This window comes from Typha angustifolia, chromosome 7, assembly GCF_048772165.1.
Source record: "Typha angustifolia cultivar Huaian chromosome 7, ASM4877216v1, whole genome shotgun sequence".
Lineage (NCBI taxonomy): Eukaryota > Viridiplantae > Streptophyta > Magnoliopsida > Poales > Typhaceae > Typha > Typha angustifolia.
In genome coordinates this window covers 1972762-1993560 of record NC_133245.1, presented here as the reverse complement: position 1 = coordinate 1993560, position 20799 = coordinate 1972762, and the positions used below count along the sequence as shown (strand labels likewise).

The 20799-nt window shown below is 38.1% G+C and overlaps 3 protein-coding genes across 3 annotated transcripts; 1 reads left to right on the top strand and 2 right to left on the bottom strand.

The window, feature by feature from the left end:
* Positions 1-1497: 1497 nt before the first annotated feature.
* LOC140763584 (O-fucosyltransferase 36-like) lies at positions 1498-5843 on the bottom strand. Its single transcript, XM_073101841.1, has 3 exons — positions 4413-5843; positions 1958-2207; positions 1498-1810 (listed from the first exon to the last, which is right to left on the bottom strand). The coding sequence occupies exons 1-3, from the start codon at positions 5696-5698 to the stop codon at positions 1634-1636; spliced, it is 1713 nt and encodes a 570-aa protein (XP_072957942.1). The 5' UTR covers positions 5699-5843; the 3' UTR covers positions 1498-1633.
* Positions 5844-11171: 5328 nt separating this feature from the next.
* On the bottom strand, positions 11172-12650 carry LOC140763995 (uncharacterized). The gene has a single exon (XM_073102399.1). The coding sequence runs from the start codon at positions 12502-12504 to the stop codon at positions 11644-11646; it is 861 nt and encodes a 286-aa protein (XP_072958500.1). The 5' UTR covers positions 12505-12650; the 3' UTR covers positions 11172-11643.
* A 4513-nt stretch (positions 12651-17163) lies between these two features.
* LOC140762797 (amine oxidase [copper-containing] alpha 2, peroxisomal-like) lies at positions 17164-20732 on the top strand. The gene is made up of 5 exons (XM_073100750.1): positions 17164-17989; positions 19207-19591; positions 19687-19800; positions 19902-20443; positions 20528-20732. Exons 1-5 carry the CDS (start codon positions 17235-17237, stop codon positions 20730-20732), a joined length of 2001 nt encoding a protein of 666 aa, XP_072956851.1. The 5' UTR covers positions 17164-17234.
* The last annotated feature ends 67 nt before the right edge of the window (positions 20733-20799 follow it).

Here is a 20799-nt window from a genome sequence, read left to right as displayed (position 1 = left end):
ATACCAAAGAAGTCTTCTTGCCTGAGCATATAACTTTTTCTCAAGATTTTCTTTATCTCTCTCTCTCTTTTGTGGTTATCTTTGTATCATATAGTGTGTGTTGCCTTCTTTTAAGCTCACGAGATTTTTATGTTGAGTTACTGGGTGAGATGGAAACAAGAGGAGTGGTATGTTTGCTTCTTTTATGGGGATCCGATCAAATAAAATAATTAAATTAATAGAAGTAACTAATAGATCTAAGGGTTGATATATTGTTAGGGGAGGGGTTATTAGGAGTAACAGAGACAAAAATAATTACTCTAGGTGAGGACTCGCATGGGATATTACTATTAGACAGAGCTACTGCAGGCAGTACGTAGCATGGTACGGTGCATTGTCTGCGGCAGTTGCTGTTTCCTCCCGAGCAAGATTTGGTGGTGGTAGTGCCGACGTGGCGATCGACAGGAGGCCGCGTGTTGGGCAGAGACAAGGCCAAGACGCTGTGCGCTGATTTACTCTGCCTAGTGATCCGTCTGCTGTACGTGCGGTCGGTAGGGAGACGCGTGGATCTTTGAGATTGGGACAGTGCACATGGAGGGGGTGTATGTGCGGCTTTGGTTTCAGCGTGGGTGAACCAAAGACCAGGCTATAATATTGTCTTCGGCGTAGCATCCAAAGACCATACTATATGTATATATATATATATATATTAAATAAAGATACTCTCACTGTCTCACATCTATCTTCTCGATCTCTTTCTCTCTCTCTCACATAAAAAAAATCTTCGAGTAATTAGCAAAGATTTACCACAAAGTTGTAGTAAGTGAAAAAGCATTGGTGGTATAAGATGTATGGTTTTATTGTTTTTTATTTCTTTGTAGCCAATACGTTACGAAGTTTATGCGGATATTAAGGAATGGCGTAAGATGAGTAAAGTGATGATTAGGACATGACGGAAATAAAAGAACCCATTTGAGCTTTGTATATAAAGATAAAGATTCTATAAATCAAAAGGAAGAGAGAGAGAGAGAGAGAGAGAGAGAGAGAGAGAGAGAAGTTTGGGCATGGAGAACAAGTAGGACTGCTTTATAGTACAAAACACGTAATATAGCATGTTCAAGTTTCTGACTTCCATTGAAATTTTATACAGCAACAGTGTCAAGCATAGGAACTTAAGAAGTGGTATCGCTTGTCAGAGTAACGCATGATCTACTGACGAAAAATAAGGTAGATTAACCATCCTCACATAAGAGTTGGGCCTAAGAAAGCATACATCAGTTGAGATCTCCAAAGCAGTGAAACCCTTCCAGCAGACAGAAATGGTGGCTTCAATACTCTGGATTGAGTTAAGTTACAACATATACAAATGGAAGAAACCTCGCAGTTACTAGAGCTCGCATTAGTTCTTCCAATTCCATCACTCCCAGCCTCCAAGAACATGTAACTTCGTTGGAAAAAAAATTAGGCAAGCAAATAGTAATGCACATGTAGAACCTGGATAGTGAAAGATGTAACAAATATGCAACTGGGAAATTCAATCAATCTCACTTGATACAGAATGCTCCCGAACACTAGATGTGATTAATATACAAACACTAAATTAAAAAAATGTGGGGTATAAGGGCCAAATTGTTGAAGCTCGTTTCAGTTTATCTCATCCTTGTTCAGCAATATAATTAGGTAGCTCGCCCTGGCAAAGGTACTCATCACACTGGGAAGCAGATCCCCAACCTCTTCGGAGCCGAAGAATGTCCTCCGTGAACGTTGAGCCTGATGATCCTATAAAGACATTGGACAGCGCACAGATTGTCTTATCTAGCATGGCCTCAACCTGCATGTGGCCAAAAACAGCTTAGTGCATGTGTCTTACCATTAATCGTCTCCTAACAAAAGAAAAACAATATGATGCAATACTCAAGAGTATATTATTTATACTGCTAGAGATAATGTAATGTCCTCTGTGAGGTAGAATTTTCACCTGATTATCTCCACCTATGTGATTTCTATATAACAAGGCATCCCATTTTTCAGCACTATTATGATCTGGCCTTCTGACAAGTGGCACTGGCTTGTCATTTAGCACAACCAATGATTGGAGAAGATTAGTTTCGCTCTCACCAGCATCAGTGGACAGATAAATCACAGGGGCACTGGATCTCTCAACCACTCGCAGTATGCACTGAGCTGCTTGAGGGATGGGGAAGAAACAACTCATCCTTTTAGCATTGCTGCAGGTATAGATGAAAGGGAAGGTCAGAAGATAACAAATTTCTTAAACAAACAACACATGATAAAGAAATTAATGATTATACTAGTATGTATGTTCTAAAAAACAGGTACTATTCAAGTGGGCATAAAACCAACAAGAGTATCGCCCCAATGAATGCCAGGGGCAACAGTTTCCAATAACCAAGAGTAAACAAAGCAACTTGAGCGTCATTATTATGCACACTCCCATCAAATGATGTGTACTTATAGCAGATGCAAAACTTTTAGTGTTAGGACTATAGAAGTTGTCAAGAGTTTTCCAACAAAAGTTTGGAGAGTACCAAGTGTCTAGTAGTTAGAGGACAGATAGCATGACCAGAACAAGCAATACAATAAGACCGGTTGGTTTGTTACCATTATTTATGAGTCATACTGGCTGGCAGAACTAATTCACAACCAGATAGATGAGCATGTTGCAGAAAAGAGCACACTTGCAAGCGCAGCATATTTATTAAAATTCATAATTAGGAAGTAATATGGCGATATTTAGGAAGCAATGTATGTCATTCAGTCAAGCAGTGCAAAAATGTAGATTCATCCATGATAAACTTGTATAAGGTCACTTTATTGGTTAACTTGACCAATAAATTGAAGCTCAAGAATGAAGATTTCCAAATGAATCAAGCAAATGCAATATGCGATCTCAACTTCGTTGTATCGAAAGTTCTAAAAATTGAAAGTTTCAAGATCGTCCTTTCAAATTTGAAACCCTATGGTGATATTCATGAAGCAATATATGCCATTCAGCCAAGCAATGCGAAAATGTTAACAAAAGGGAAGTAGATTCATCCATGATAAAATTGTGAAGCCGCTTCATTGATTAACCTGACCAGCTGCCAAGGACTTTAAGTTGTAGCTCGAGAACGGAGATTTCCAAATGGAACTGAACGAGTACAATATGCTATCTCAACATTCTTGAAACAAGAATGTTTTAAATAGTTCTAGCTGTTGTTTATATAGCACTTAATGGGCACTGGATTTTCCTTTTAAAGATAATCTTAAGTAAATTTTGTGGTATAGGTAACCACGTTATATAAATTTTAAGTTACTTCTATATCTCATTAATCCCATGCCATTACAGTATTTGGAAGCAACAAAATGCTTCATGAGAAAGAGATTTATATTTCCGCATTATCTAGACAGACAAGCCACATCCATGCACCTAGTAGTCTTTGACAATAATTGATAAGTAGGGCTACATAATCATTTCTAAACAAGGGATCATATGATCCCAGTAGCCAATTAAATGAATGATTGATTCTATACCTTATCCTCTTCTCAAAGAAAACAACCCTGCTCCCCCTACCTTCTAACCCGATTGGCCTATTCCATCTTCTTTGTACTTCAGATGCAACAAAAATAGCTAACAAGATTCCATGAGATTCCAAACCTCTAATATGTAATCAATTGTTGTATCTTCCAAGTGAAAAAGAACCCATAACCCCCTATCAACAAAAAGAAATTCCCCTACATCCGCATGCTAGAGCAAGTAAAGATCAAAATAAAATGTTATACACTCCTCACTTTATGTATTTAAGTATATGGAGGGTGCGCATGGTGTGATGATAATGTTTGCCCTATGCATCTAGGTGGTCATGAGTTCATGTCTGGAAAACAAACTTTTCAGAAAATATGGGTAAGGCTGTGTACACCTTCCCTCCCCAAACTCAGTAACTCAGTGCAGGCAGGAGCACTGTGCATTTACATGCCCTTTATTTATTTAATGTATTTAGGTGCATTTATATGTAAGCATACTGCTCTCATAGTCAAAACATCAAAATGTCAAGACAAATGAATTGCTATATTCTTAGATCCAAAAGAATACAAGCTACTCTTGCAGGAATAGAAGCTTTTTTACTGAATTCTAGTATGAAAACCAACTGACTCACTTAACAGTGATTTGTCTCATCACATGAACCACAAACAAATGCAAGTGCCATATGAAGTCCTAGGGAGTTCAAATGACAATGGCTACCAATTGTAACTACTACAGTCAGATGGAGATTCTTGACTTCAGATTTCTAGAGGTACATAGGAGTCTAAAAAAGTGTCAAGTAGATAGTATGAAGCTTTATCGCCTTTGCCACTACCATATCTTTTTAGAGGTAATTAGCATGACATTCTATAAAGAACAGAACAAGAAAATCAATAAACTTCGATCTTACCAAAATTTTAGGAACCCATGGCGACGAAAATGTAGAGCTATAAAGTTGCTTCCCAAGAAAGTCTGCACAAAGCGCTGTGCAGTGAGCATGACAAGCCTGCTTGGTTGGATCAGAGTCTTGCATTTGTGAGCAAGTGGACCTCCTGGTTGCATCACCCACTCCTCCTCCACATCAGCATAAAACATATCACCGATTGCTATAACCTCAGCATCAGATGAGAATTTTGGCATTATATCATCAACAACTCTTTTCTTTTGCTCCTTCAATTTGGCATCCTCAGGCCAAGCTGCTTCAATCTTACCCAACGAAATCCCTAAAGTCTTCAACCTCTTAATATGCTCCTCGTCCAGGAAGCAAGGGGGATTTGCTATGTAACATATGAACTTATCAATATGCATCTTGTTCTTCTTCATTTCGGAAAATTCCTCAAACGACATGACAACCTTCCTCCCAAAGCATTCGTTAATGTGACTGATATCCAAAACACGGTCATACTGGTAATCCACTTTCGGACTTGGCAATATTAAAACACGGTCCAAAAGTGCTGCGAGGAACATATGCTTCTCTAAGCAGATCAAATGGTTAGACATCTGACCTGACAGACAGATCGCGAACATGAACCTGTCTTTCTTCGGCTTCCACTCGATCGTCCTCCTTCCCGCTTGTTTATCCGCTTTTTTACACGCGTAGATCCCTGAATCGAGAAGATCATCGCCGGCATTATCATCTACGTACTCTGACGAAGTGTTTCCGAACCTGTGTGAGGAAAGCAGGGCCTTTTGGATCTCTTTGCTGATCTTGATCTGTTCGAGCAACACGGATTTGAATTCCTCGAAGGACACTGAGATCGAGGAAGTGGAATTGAAGCCGGTATGAGGAGCCGAATTAGGAGAAGGGGCCACACCAGATCCGGAATGGGCACCGGAAATCGTGCGGTTCCAGAGCTTGAGGAGTCCCAATTGCTGGTTCCGAAGGAGGTAGAGAGCGCGCAGCTCGGCCTCGCGCATCCGACCGCTGGATCCGCCACCATCCCCATTGATCCGGATGACGGGGACGCCACGGAAGAGGCGGCCGAGGTCGAGGGAGAAGAAGAGGAGGATGAGGACGAGGGGAAGGCAAATGGCGAGGAGAAGATACCGCTTGCTCGACCAAAATCCCCCGGCGCGAGCGAGGCCGGCGCCGGCGATCTCGAAGGGCGAGCGGCGTCGGGGAGGCTTCGTCTCGTTCTGGAGGACAAGGGCCCGGCGATCGTCCTCTTCGTCGTCGGAGGAGGAGTCCCTCTCCATGACTAGGGTAAGGTTTTGCTGATCGATCAATCGGGGGACCCGAGTGATTAGACAAAGAGTTATTCCCGCATTGGATAAAGGGAGGATATCTGTGGGTTATCGAAGAGGTAGGGGGATATCTTATCGGGATGAAGCGGGAGGAGGAAGAAAAACGGCAACGATATACCGATTGGTGAGTGAAGGTGACTGTCCAACTGTTTATTTATTTATTTATTTACTTATTTAATTATTATTTATAAGCTTTTAGGCTAATCATTGGCACAATATAGCACGTAAAAGCAATTTATTTTTATTTTTTATTTTATTTTTTCCATGGAAAAATTTGTGTTAATAAGTATAATAAACTCACATCAAAATTTTCAAATACGAAATTAAGTACGCACTTAGGCGTTAGATGAGTGTGTAGGCTGATGCCTAGAATTCAAGATGGTTGGAAAAAAATTAACAAACAAAAGAATAATAGTTATAAAAATAAATTAACAATCTAGCAAATATACTAATATATTTTTATTAAGAATTATATATATTTTTAAAATTAGTTCGACGTGCTAAAAATATGATACAAGATGATAAAAAGATCACTTAGGTAGAACCCAGATATATTTTATTTATGACGGGAGTCTAACGTTTCATGGTCGTATAATTCTTATTTTAATTCTTTATTTATTAATTTATATATTTTCAATTTTAAATAAGCATAATTATCTAATTTTGTTATAGTAACAATAGAATGTTAATTCATTATTATTTTTCTAAAATAAAAGGCATAACTTTTCGAGTGTGGACGTCCTCGTAATGTCGTCTATGATTGATGATGCTCTGTTTCGAACAGGACAGAGACTTAAGATGCATAATCACATGATTAGAAATGATTTTAGTGAATAATTACCTAATTACTTGGACATAGGATACTCTAGTTAATTACTTAATTAGTTAGCTCTATGACTCTCTTATCTCTACTTTCTAATCCTAATCCTAATTCTAGAACAAATCCCACCAATCGTACACGTGCATGCAGTTGTAATCACATCAACATCTATTGAGTAGACTTTGCTAATTTCACCATCACCTCAAGTATTCTCTACTACACAAGAAAATGAAATCCCTGCAACCTTCAACTACCCTAAAATAGACAAGCCAACCATTAATCGGAAGAACAGAGCAATACCTTTCATCAAAATCCTCCTTCTCCTCGGCAATGCATTGGATTAGAAGATTAGATTGCTCACACTCATCAAACAAGTGAAAGCTAACATTACATTACATTACATGATATGATAATCTTTTAAAGGAGCCCTATAGTTGTGTATTTATAAGCACATATTTACATGAAATATCCAATGTCACTTATTCTCTCTTGTCGTCTGGGAATCAAAGTAACCTTCATTGCGACAACCGCAACGGGGGCGCGTGCGACTCCACGAGTATCGACCAGAGTATATGCACATCCTCATCTGAACATGACTTCACATCCTCATAAAGGATGTAAATTCCTCGCTCTGCGAGAATAACAATAACAACGACAATAATAATTAGTGAAAGTAATACATAGAATGGAATAGAACGATATCCAGATTCCTCGAGAAGCTAAAAGATTATTGCCATCAGAACCTGGGAAGATAAAAAGAGGAAGAGAGGAAGCTACAGAAGTTTAGGAGTGGAGAACATACTCTTCTTGGGGGCAGAATGCATGCGAAGCCATAACTTCTTCAATGGGGAGAAGAGGGATTGAAGCCACCTCATATGGAGGAGTGAGTATTCTTATTGCTCCATTGATAAGAAGAGTGGAGATATTGGAGGGGAAGGAAATAAATGAGAGAGGGGTTGGAGAGTAACATAGGTTTGCTTTAGGCTTGGGTGAAGTATATTTCACTATTTCTCCTGACACATCTCATTCCCTTGCAGCCAAATATTGAATTACATATTCTTGGTAACATGTCATTTTCCACCGTTCACTCTTCCCTCTCAAGCTTTCTCTCTCTCTCTCTCTCTGTTTTCTTCTCCAGAAAAAGACTATTTCTTGGCCTCTGCACCATAGACAAGTATTGGAGAAGATATGTCATCTAATTCTTTGTACCCCAAGAAAAACAAATGCGTACTTATCATTTGCATCTCTGCATGAGATCAGCTCAAATCTCATTTGATCCTTCTCCTTTCGATGTCTCACAAATTTTGAAGAGATGGTCCCCCAGGAGTCAGGCTCTCTTGAAAGAAGGCAATAAAATTGAAACACTCATAACTTGCTGCCCATTTAGAAATCCCCTATGTCAGGCAAATAACACGTGGAATTTGTGGCTTATCCAGATGCATGTTGTGATGCAAGTTGATCCAATTGAAACCAAATAATAAAAAATTAAAAATTTATGCTTACATCTCAAAGAAGCTGAAGAGGAGAGAGGTCTGGGAAGTGGGGATTAATATATAAATTGAGCACCAACTATGAAATATCAAGCAAATTTTTATTTGATAACATATTAACATGCCATGAGGAACCTGTCAAAGCTAACAGTTGATTGCTGGATTAAAAATATATATATATATATATATATATCTTGCAGATTGTTGTTCAAGGTGATGCTTGTACAAGCAAGATTTCTATCAGAAATATCAAAAATTCTTATGCAATAGACTTGTCAAGTTATTAGATAATAGCATAATGGAATTGCTTTCAGAAAGTCTCTGCCAAAGGATGTAGAATCTAAAAGTGGCCAACCATAAGTTTCTGGATCCATACTACCTTATTTCCTAGACACTTATCATTTGTTTAGATTCTAATAGGAAATCTAAGAGTTCTAGCTCCTAGCCTACCTCTAATGAAATCCTCAACTTAAATTAAACCTGAAAGACTTATTTAAATAGCCACAAAATCCGAACGGCGAAAATACTGATCATAGCAGAGATCTGATGCAGAAAAGAGGCTGCTATCTCCCTTTCCCTTTTAAACCATATAATATCCAAAACCAGGAAGCAACAAGGTTAAAGAAAAATTAATTTGGTGCATTAAAACATGAAATTTCTAGTGTGTTTTAGATATTACACAAAGAGGACCTGAGAAGACCAACATTTGGAAACACTATCCTTTCATGAAAGCAGAATCTGTAGTAATGAAAGCACAAGAAGATAGACACACTAAACAATAACATGTGTACAGATATTATATATAGACTTGAGAATGAAAGTAGGCCATAGTAGCTATCCAAGCATGCATGGGAAAATTCAGATGTTATATAGTCTTCGTTTAGCAACCTAATATCAATTAAGCACATTTATAAGATATAATCACCCAGGATGGGTAACATTAAAGGAGTAATATTTACAGCAAGAAGAGACTATATCATTAAAATATCCACTGGAAGTCATCGTAGATCCCAGAGTAGTGGCTCTACATGACCAACAACAAATAGAAGTTAAACATGATAGGTCTACAAATCTAATAAGATTAAGGTAAATGTGACAGATTTTGAAGATCCAAACATATCCAACCTACCCAGAGGCTACTTCCTTTACAGAAGGATTTCCACTTCTAAATCAATTTAACAAGATAAACTTGATCTTCCACCCGATTCATTGCCTCGAATGCTGCATTAGTTTGTTCATTAACCTAGTTCCTGGTGGGTGTATCACTTGTGCTTGCCCGCTATAAGTAGTTAGCACTACCACAATTTGCCTCACAAACTCTTCTCACATTTTGGCTTTCAGTATGCTTACATTAGATCTAAAGAATAAAGTAAAAAATCACCATTCACCACCAAGATTTTCTGTTTCTGTGGTTCATATGGAGGGCAGATCTACTATCACCAATATATGTTATTGACTAGTACTTCATCAACTGTAATTCTGACAGCTAAAGTGCACTACCTAAGTAATCAGACAACCCTTTCTGTCAGTGAAGTCTGGTATGAACTGAATTCAGCACAAGCAAACTGTAGGCTATCTATTCACCAACCATAAAGCATTCAAAATATGTGTTCTGTCCACAAAAGCCTTGTAAAAGGTTATCTACATTACTGCCAGAAGAATTGCCTTTATGGCTTTATCAATACCGTGCTACTTGCACAGTCACTATCATGCTCCACCTTTGAGAGTAGACCGACCGCGTCAAATGACATTAATCCCTGATATTTCAACCTCCAAATACATTTTCTGCTCTCGTTACTCAAGATTCCGAATGACCAGTCACTCTCAGGAAGAAGATCAACCCATTAACAAATTAACCCTTGTGCATCACTTGGAGAAATTCTCCTTCTAGAGGATTGGATGGCCAGAGGAAGTTAAATAGTAGTCTGTTACTGAATAGAAACCATAGTATTTAGAGTTCTAACACAAAGACCCTATAGAACACCTTGACTTGAAAAACAAGCAGCCTTTCTTGAGCCTTATGCAAAGGATCTATCGTGATCATATTTCATAACAAGGATTGCATGCAACATGTCGTAATTTGGACGCAGAAAACAGTAAACGAATCTTGTCTTACGCACCTGGATATGAAGTGTGGACAATCAACTGTTCTGTGTGCTTCAGAAATCAGAAAACAGCTCAAGATAATTGCATAACAAAAAAGAATCCATGAAAATTAATGGCAGACAATCATCCAATACAAAAATAGAGTATGCTGAAGATTTTTGAAGGAAAGTAAGCAGCTCATGATGAAGATTTCTGAAAAAAAAAGTGCCAAATCAGCATTTGGTAGCAAAGTATGGAGCATGCCATTACCAAACATGTGAAGTCGAACATACATGTAGAATGAAAGCTTTAAAAAAAACTCTCTAGAATCAAATGAGTAATTAATTGATAAAACTGGATAGATCTTAATTGTGCACCTGACTGACCTTAATAGCCCCATAAGTAGTCATATCCCTATGAATTTTGGTAAAGGCTTATATCTTGTCATGTTGAATGAAAGACATACCCAAGAAAATAGTGCTGAAGAGTGAAGACTTGAAAAAATATTGTAAAACAGTTAATTCTTCGATATTTTTGACATAAAAGCGATATGGGGCTATATACATGTGAACTTTAGGTGGAAAGATGAGGATCAAATGCAATGTGGCAGTCATAGTATCAGATGTGACATTATCATATATACATCCTCACACTTATGACAGAGAGATAACATTTCAACAAATTCTCATAGATATAAGTTTATTATATGATAGGAAGAATGAAAATTCAGCCACCCTTTGAAAAAAAAAAAAAAAACATTAGTCGCCATCCAACTTGTTAAGGCAGAGAGGTATAGCAAACAATTGACCTGACATGCTCTTAAGGGCTCTCATCTTAATGGTCTGATCCTGAATAGAGATGTCATTTTCCAAACACCACTATTGCAGGAAAAGCTAACATAACTATTGTGGATAGAACACATATTTATTAAAACTTGGTTATTCTGTTCTTCCATATATCAGTTCACTAACCAATTTAGGTTTTTATAAAACCATCTGAAACCACGGCACATTATCTGGCAAAGTCTTCATAACAAAATTGAATCATTTTCTTGCTCTTCACGCTGTTCATAGGTAGTATTTTACTATATGCATGAGATAACCTTCACACAAAGTATGAAACAAGTCGAAGCCACCATTTATATTCAGATTATCACAAGAACATCATAGGAAACATTACACTAAGGATTATTCCAAGATCCATTGCCTAGCATTAAATTGTACTTGTAACAACTTTGATTGGATTAAATAACAGTGTGTTTTCCTGGAAAAACCATCATCAGCTAAACTTTAAGTATAGGATGCAGAACAAGGATAAGAGAAAAGAAGAACCAAGAGGAAGTCATAGGATGTGGCCAATCTATTCAAACAGATCAATTTATAAAGGAAAGAAAAAAAAAAGTTGGGAGCCTCATGTGCACTGTTACAAGCAATCACACACTAAAATATTTTGTTAGAACTCAAAGCGAAAGGTGTGGGAGTAAAATGTCCTCCTGTGTACACCTACTCATTCTTCCATGCATATAGTATCAAGGAGAAACCTAGACCTGGTGATTGAGATTCCCTGAATGTCTGGGAGGAAGACCATGGTAACAACTTTTCAGCTGGTTGGCTTGTCTGAAACATGAAGACAGCATTTCCAGCAGGTGAACCGAAAAGCCAGTTGTGGACGTCCCAGAATACCTCCACAGGGAGGCCTTCCACCAAAATTGTCTGATTTCCCCTGAACTTCCATGCAAGTCGCTTCACCTGCATTACCCGCTTCTTGTCTATGCGGATCTCAAGGCATGGATCATTGAGCCCAACTGTATCACACTCTATAGCAATATCATGATACTGGCCATTGTCGCAGAATTGAGCCTTCGCAAAATAGATCTTTTTCCCATATATATGCTCCCTCTTGGCTATGAACACAGCATCTGAAGGAGGAGGACTCGCACTGGTTTTACGATAAGCTTCCTTAGTCAGATCACCAAGCAAGAGAGCCATCTCAAAGTCAAAGATCACTGCCACATAGAAACATTCTAATGGCTCAGGCCCGGATCCAAATTTAGCTCCAGAAAGGTCCCAGAAAATATCAATCTTGCTGTTGTCTGCCTCCAAGCATTTTGATCCTTTCCTCTTGGTGAACCACGGCTTTATATCCACCTTACAGAGGCATTGGTTGGCAGAATCATCTATCCCAACGGTCAATCCTTGGCCCATCAGATTCTTGCTCCATGTAATGGTGATCACACAAGCGCGACCCGATAGTTGCGCCTGGTATAGGCATGTCACTGGATTCTGACCATTTCTGCTGGCACTGGATGAGGAATCAGCAACTTGGACTCCACTCTCACCAAAGCAAGAAGGGAAATCCCTCATTCTGATCGCAGCAATCCAATCTCTAGATGGCTTTTTAACAAATACTCTCTGTGTACCTCTCTCCCACTGGAGCCGAAGGAGAAAAGGTGCTTTACAACGAAGAAACGAGGATCTTCACTAACCTTATTAAATCATAAGAAACAAAAAAATGACCCCCCGCCCACCCCCCCAGAAAAAACACTTGCAAAAGAGATGATCTCCCCCACCACATCCACCTAAGAAATCAAAACCTCCCCCCCTTTGGCCTCTTGTTTACAAATCAGAAGAAAACCCTTCCACCACAAATCAAGATCTCAAGAAAATCCAACCAACCAAGAGAAAAGAAAAACAACTCTCCACTAGTTCGTCAGATCAAGGGAAAAAAAATCAAATCTTTATACCGGAAAAGAAAAGGAAACGAGATGACTCCCCTCCTACCTCATTCCACCAAGAACTCAAGAGCCCATCTCCCCAAACGCTGCTCCGGTCAAAAATAAAAACTTGGGCTGCTCTCAGGATTCCAATAAAAGCTTGGGGCCAGGACAAAGGACCCTCCAAAAAAAAACTGGCCAGATTGTGGAATGTGGGCAGTAAAAAAAGAGGAAGAAAATAAAGAAAAGCACCTGCCAAAGCAGACAAACAAGCACTCGTTACACTGTCAGATGCCTACAACCAACTCGCACAGCAGTTGCTCGATGAAATGGAAGTGAAGAGAGAGAGAGAGAGAGAGAGAGAGAGAGAGAGAGAGAGAGAGAGAGAGAGAGAGAGAGCCTAAGCTCTCTTTCAAATACATAGCTAAGATGCCTCCTTTTCCAGACAATATCACATGCATCCACAACAAAAATAGACCAATGCAATGGCGCCAACTCTTATCCAAAGATTGCAAATGAGTCAGGGAGAGAGACTAGAGGAGACTTTACCCAGTAATGGTAATCCGATAGCGGCAGTAAACGGAGCAGCCGCAATACATCCAGCCAAACTCTTGACCATCAGCTATCTATTTATCTATCTATCTATCTACTATCTATCTATCTATCTATCTATCTATAATCTATCCAGATTCCAACTCCACCGTGATGATGATCCTGCGGTAACTGCAATCAATGGAAACGAAACGGTTTTTTTGGATCTGGTTGTGTCTGGGTCCTCCCCTAACTGCACCCACGAGGTGGCATTAAATGGCCAGAAATCATCAATTAACTCCCACCTTGCAATAACTCTCTCTCTCTCTCTCTCTCTCCTCAGCCAACTCATACCAAATGGCACACCATTCATTAATTCCCAAGATACCTCAAGATGTAAAATTATAAAGTTATCTCTGACTAACAACACTTCCCAAAATATTGTTTGATTCACCAACTATGTACCAGTTTATCGATCAAGATGTGCTCATAGTCATTAAACATGTATAATTAATACGTTTATATTCTAATTATCAACAACATGTTAGAATAATTGTAGTAAAATAATCACACACTCTACTCTACCTCCGCTGTTTACAGTGCTGGCTTCCAAATAAATACTCGTGTTTCCTTTTTCCCATGCAGTCAGTAAACCAGCATGCATTTATTCCTCGGTGTTCCATTTACCTAGTTTTAGTTCATACTATTGTCATATGTAATATTATAAAAGTGAATACAAAAAGTTTAGGTGTGACCTGTCATATTTTATTTAAGACAATTTTGTAAATTCACATCCTATATATTTTATCTACTTTATAATTCACATCCCATCTTTAATTTTTTTTTTAATATGACTCCTATTTTATTTATAAATATTATATAATACTCTTCCTTAATTTAAACTGTATCGGTAAACAAATATTCGTTATAATATATAAAATAACTTATTAATACCTTCTTTGAAATAGAGATAAAAAGGAGGTATTAGTAATTTGGTTAATATCAATTAGTTAAAATAATATTATATTATTAAATGAGAATTATAAAGAAAAGACGATATGTGAACTATAAAAATAGATAAAATATAAAATATATTTTATTTGATAAAGTGGTGTCGTAATTTGACTCAACCTCAACCTAAGTGAGCGGTTATTATATATGTGTAAGATTGGCTGGTTCAACTGTCTTTATATAAATTCCTTAGATAAATAGATTTCGAGAGTGGTGAAATCTATTTAAATCGTTAGCTAATTGTTGAAATATTTTTAAATTAGTACTCTTTGTTTGTACTACATGGACCACTGTATGCTAGCTAGATTATGACAACTAGATGTATGCATGAACTCCTCACCAACCATAGCTCAACTTGCATGCTTTTGATGAAAGATTAAAAAAAATTAGTCATTTTTCTTGTCTAATAAATTTTCAAATTATAAGATAATATTTTGGGTTGATCATAATTAGAATCTAAACTACTGTCTGAATCTATTTTCTGTGACACTTTGACCTTCTTTACTTCCTAATGTTTTAGATGAGAAATATTAAATGACAAAATTACTATCAATTTTTAATTTTATTTAATTTTCTCTTAATAGGGGTGAAATGATTATCAAACCACCCAAATTTTGATTATCCAATATTTGTTAATAAACAAAAGTCAAGCAGGCAATTAAAGATGAAAATGGGGTCATTATAAATATTAAAGTGAGGAGAAATAATAAGGATCATAAACTCCTAATTATTCTACTAAGAAGGTACTAAATGGTTGTACTTACTACAAGGAGAGATGCTACAAGTTTGAGCAATTGTTTTGGTTGGGTTTGTTGGTCAAATCTTAAACAGTAGATCATCAACCTAATAACTCTGGCATGCATGGAAATCCTAAAGTTAGTTTGCTTGTGTAGCACTTAAAGATACCTAATCCAAAGTAATGAAACTTGAGCACGTAAAGGAAAGGGGAAGAAGAAGGTAAAAAAGAAAGACATGATTAGGGCCACTTGCAATACCTTTCTTCAAGCCTTTGTGGAGCTAAAACTTTCTGGCTGTATGGATTAGTTGCCTACTTCTAATGCCAGCTTTAATGCCTCTCTCCACTCTGACATGAAATGATACAAGGTTTAGAAGATTAGAAGCTTGCGAAAGTGGGTCATATTTTGTTTTATAACTTTCCAAACATGTCAATGTCCATGATCCCATGGATTGGGATGTGAATGAGTAGTACAAGCCCGTGACACAAAAAGAGCATGGACAACTATGCATGACTGTTTGGCGTTTTCACCCACTCTTACAGTCTTACTTTTGCAAGTGTTTCATTCGTTTTGGCAACAAAGATTCCTCTTTCTTGGAGTGGAACCATGTCTGACATGAACTGGAGACAGAGATCTGCCACTTTGGTGTGCGATGAGATTAAGCAATCTGAGAGTTGAAAGAGAGCTAGCAATGGTTGAGATATCTGGCATGGATATTTTGCTCTGGTTGAAGAAGATGACCTTGATGATAGGAAATAGAGTCACTCGCATGCTCACATATGGCATTCCTACTCACCACCACCCATTCTAATATTTTAATTTAACTGGGTTGAAGATTTTTTAATGGGCTGAGTAAATGGGCATAGGCATTGAAGCCCAACAAACAAACTGTAGCCCAAGTTTAAATGATTAGTTAATTGGGAAACTATTGGCCCTTTGCATATAAAACTCTAGCCATATTAACCATTTTAATTATATAGAACTTCTAAAATATCACTTCAATTAGTTATCATTAGATTTTAGGAAGCAAGAGATATTAGTGTTTTGGTTTTATTTTTTGCATGAAATATAGTTACCATTTTTTTTTTTTTTTTTGCATGCTTATAAGCCCACATATAATTATTATAAATTTTAATTATTTTATTTATTTAGTTAAGTATTACAAAGTATATTTAAAAAACGTGAAAGTAAGCAATTATCTGCTTACTCATACGCTAATGTGGATGTAGTAAGTTTTAAAATATGTTTTGAAGGGAGATTGTGTTTATTTTGAAGGTATATATTAGAGAGGTTTGAGAATTGAAATATAGGTGTTATTATTATTTTGATATGATATGAAAAATTTAAGGATATGTTAAATAATTTTAGAAGTACATTTATAATTTACAAAGAATTTAAACTAAGCCTTAATATTTTCCCTCTCCTCTGTCACCTTTTGCATTTGCTAAGAAAACCAAAAAAATATTTAATTACTAAATATAAATTTTTACAAATCACACCATGTATTTTTATCAGTCTTATAATTCACGTTCCGTTTTTGAGGATTTTGTAACTTAACCCCTCATTTTCTTATACAATTCTTATTTAACATCATGAGTTATGTTTAGACAGTATTAAAAAATATATATTTTGTTATCATATACAGAATAATTTAGGCGATGGTGGCGATGGTTGAAAAAGTAGGTGAAAAAAATGATGAAGAGATATAAAGAATAAGAGGGAATTGTGAGATACTTTAATAACTTGGTCTGACATTAATTAATCATAATAACGTTAGGATATTAAATAAAAATTATAAAAAAAATATGGAATTGAATTACAAAATCCTTAAAAATAAGATGTAAATCATAAAATAAATAAAATATAACTATCTAAGGCGTAATTTATAAAAATTCCTACTAAATATGGCTTAGAATTTAGGCCACTCAAATAAGTGCCAACTTATGAAGATTGGCCTCGAGGAAAACACGTGCTTGGAAATGGTCAAAAACTCCGAGAGACTCCAAGTCTCCAACCTCTCAACCTTTCCCTCTATCTGAGTCCATAATAAATAAACAACGACGTAACACTCCCTTCCTTACTCGAATCACTCCATTCCAAAATGCTCATCTTCCTACTTCCACTCCTCCTCTCCCTCTCCGCCTCATCCCACTCTCACCCCCTCGATCCCCTCACCGCCTCGGAAATCACGACCATCCGCCGGGTAATCCTCTCCTCCGCCTCCGACCAATCCTTCTCCTTCCACTACATCGGCCTCGACGAGCCCGACAAACCCGCTCTCCTCTCTTGGAGACCATCACACGCTGCCTCCCTCCCCCGCCGCGCCTTCGTCATCGCCCGATCCGATCGACAAACGCACGAGATCCTCGTCGACGTATCCAACCGCTCGATCATCTCGAACGCCATCTACCGCGGAGCAGGGTATCCGATCCTGACCGCGGAGGAGCAAACGGTGGCGGTGGAGTTGCCGTCAATTTACCCGCCGTTTCTCGAGTCGATTAGGAAGAGGGGTTTGGATTTGGCGGAGGTCGTGTGTAGTACTTTCTCGGTGGGGTGGTTTGGGGAGGCGCGGAGGAGGAGGAGGAGGCTGTTGAAGATATTGTGCTTCTTGGCGGGGGAGACGGCGAACTACTACGTGAGGCCGATAGAGGGGGTGACGATCGTGGTGGATTTGGATAAGATGGAGATCGTTGGGTATAGAGATCGGGCGCAGATTCCGGTACCGAAAGCCGAGGGCACGGATTACCGGGCACCGGCGGGGAAGGAGAAGGGGAAGAGAAAAGGAGGAGGGGTGAAGCCGGGAGTCGTGGTGCAGCCGGAGGGAAAGGGGTTTGAGATTGAAGGGCATATGGTCAGGTACTCAACCTAGAGAAATTACTCTAAAAGAAGTACATATATTTTTGATAGATAATTAATTTATTTTTTATAATTAAATAATAATAAAAAGTTTTAGAAAATAAGTACTTTGTTCGTGTTCTTATACCAATTATTATAAGAAAAAAAAATCTAATTGAAATATTATAAGATTTGAACTCTTTTCCACTTTGGATCAAAACAAATTTATGACGTTTTGGGACCATTAGATATATGCATGCATGTTAGATATGCGCTCGGTGGGAAACCAAAATGGCTTGGCTTCATTTGCTTTAATACTTGTCAGTAGGTTGTGCAATCTGATTCCTTGACTGCTCTAAGCATTTAATGGAAAAAAATAAATGCTACTCAGCTGTCGAAGTTGTTGCCATCTTGAATTTCTATATAAAGATATCATTTTTATTGCAAATAAGTAAAATATTATATCTTTTAATAAAATTTAAATCACATCCTACATTTTTACTATTTTTTTTTTGTTAACACTCCTTATTTGAAGATTTTGTATTAGACCTCTCTTTTTATATATATATATATTTCATATTACACTCTATTATTATTTTGAATGACTACTATTAACCTAGATTTATAGTTTATATAACTCCAATAATTAAATAACTAAAATACTTTAAAAAAATTATTTGAAAATGGTTGAATTTACTCAACTCAGAGTGTCATATAAAAATTTAAAAAAAAATAAAGAATGTAGTTACAATATCCTCAAAAAACCACATATTAACAACAAAAAAAGAAGTGAACTATCCCTATCTTCAAATAAAAAGTGAACTATCATTAAAATTGTGACTTTTTAAACTTTATATTACTGTGCCAGTATTTTCGACCAAATTGTAACTGTGAATTTTTTCATCTAAAGTTAACCATGTACTGTGTCCTTTTAATTTAAAAATTATTAGCAGTTTGAATAAGAATCGCTTCCCTGTTATACTGCTAGGAAAACTAAGCTGGTTAGCCAACCAAGCTAGTATACTAAGCTAAGCGTGAAGGAATTTATCTAAGATTGCATGAGTTATAGCCAAAAGGTTGTCTAGCTACCCTCTCCACTTATATTTTGTATCAGGAAGCCACTCATAAGCTTTCTCTCGGACTATATATTTATTTAGTAGAAGCAGATTAATTTAAGTCATTTTCTCATTTTGGGGCCGGGGATAAATTATATTTAAACCTTCCATCTTTTATACTAGATGGGCCAACTGGGCCTTCCACCTGAGCTTTGACGTCCGTGCCGGCACGGTCATCTCCTTAGCATCATTCTACGACGCCGAGAAGCGCAGCCGCCGCCGTGTGCTCCACCGGGGCTTCGTGTCGGAGCTCTTCGTGCCGTACATGGATCCGACCGAAGACTGGTACTACAAAACGTTCTTTGACGAGGGCGAGTTTGGGGTTGGGCTCTGCGCTTCTTCTCTAGAGCCCATGGCCGATTGCCCGGCTAACGCCGTGTTTATGGATGGTTGCTATGCTGGCGGAGATGGAAAGCCGGTCGTAATCAAGAACGTTTTTTGCATCTTCGAGCGATACGCCGGCGACGTTGCATGGCGACATACAGAGGCTGGAATTCCAGGACAAGCGGTCAGTACCTGACAATCAACTAATTAAATCTAAGAAATGAAACATTTTGATCATTATAGATGCTTTAATGTTTGGACTGATGCTGTGTTACGTAGATAACAGAGGTCCGACCTGACGTTAGTCTTGTTGTGAGAATGGTGTGCACGAATGGGAACTACGACTACGTAATGGATTGGGAATTCAAGACCACTGGCTCCATCAAATTTGGGGTAAAATTAATTTTTCAACCAAAGTTCAGTCTGATCGATGGAACCGGTCTAATTTCACTCAACTTGCCGTAACTTTACCCATTGATTGCTTTATGTTGCAGGTCTCCCTGACTGGCATATTGGAAGTGAAGGCCACGCCCTACACCCATGCAGACCAGATAACCAGTGAGCAGTACGGAACTTTATTAGCCGACAGCACCATAGCCGTCTACCACGACCATTTCATCACCTACTACCTCGACGTCGATGTCGACGGCGTTAACAACTCCTTTGTCAAGTCCAAGCTCAAGACGGTGCACGTGACCGATGGCAGTACGCCTCGAAAGAGCTATTGGACTGTAGTCAAGGAGACGGCTGATACAGAGGCCGATGCACAGGTTAGACTCGGATCGGAGCCGGCTGAGCTGTTGATCGTAAACCCTAATAAGAAGACCAAGGTGGGGAACATCGTCGGCTACCAGATAATAGATCATGGAGGGACTGCAGTCTCGCTGTTGACGGAGGACGACTATCCTCAGATGAGGGCTAGATACAGCAACAAGCAGGTGTGGGTGACTGCTTACAACAAGTCAGAGAAGTGGGCTAGTGGGCTTTATGTGGATCAAAGTACAGGAGATGATAATTTAGCTACTTGGAGTCAAAAGTAAGTCTGATGGTAATTTACTACATAACCTAAACGCTATGCAGATATGATTCATACTTACTACATATTGATGATGAACTGCAGGAATAGAGTTATCAAGAACAGGGACATTGTGTTATGGTACACAGTTGGTTTCCATCACATCCCCTGTCAAGAAGACTTCCCATTAATGCCCCTGTTGAGTGGTGGCTTTGAGCTCAGGCCTTTCAACTTCTTTGAGAGCAATCCGATAATCAAAACTCAACCTTATAGACATTTACCTTCGTTCAACTGCACAAGTAACGTGTGAAATTAAATCATGGCCGGATATATGCACCTTTGATCAAACTCCATGTAAAATTAAAGTTCAAGAGCAA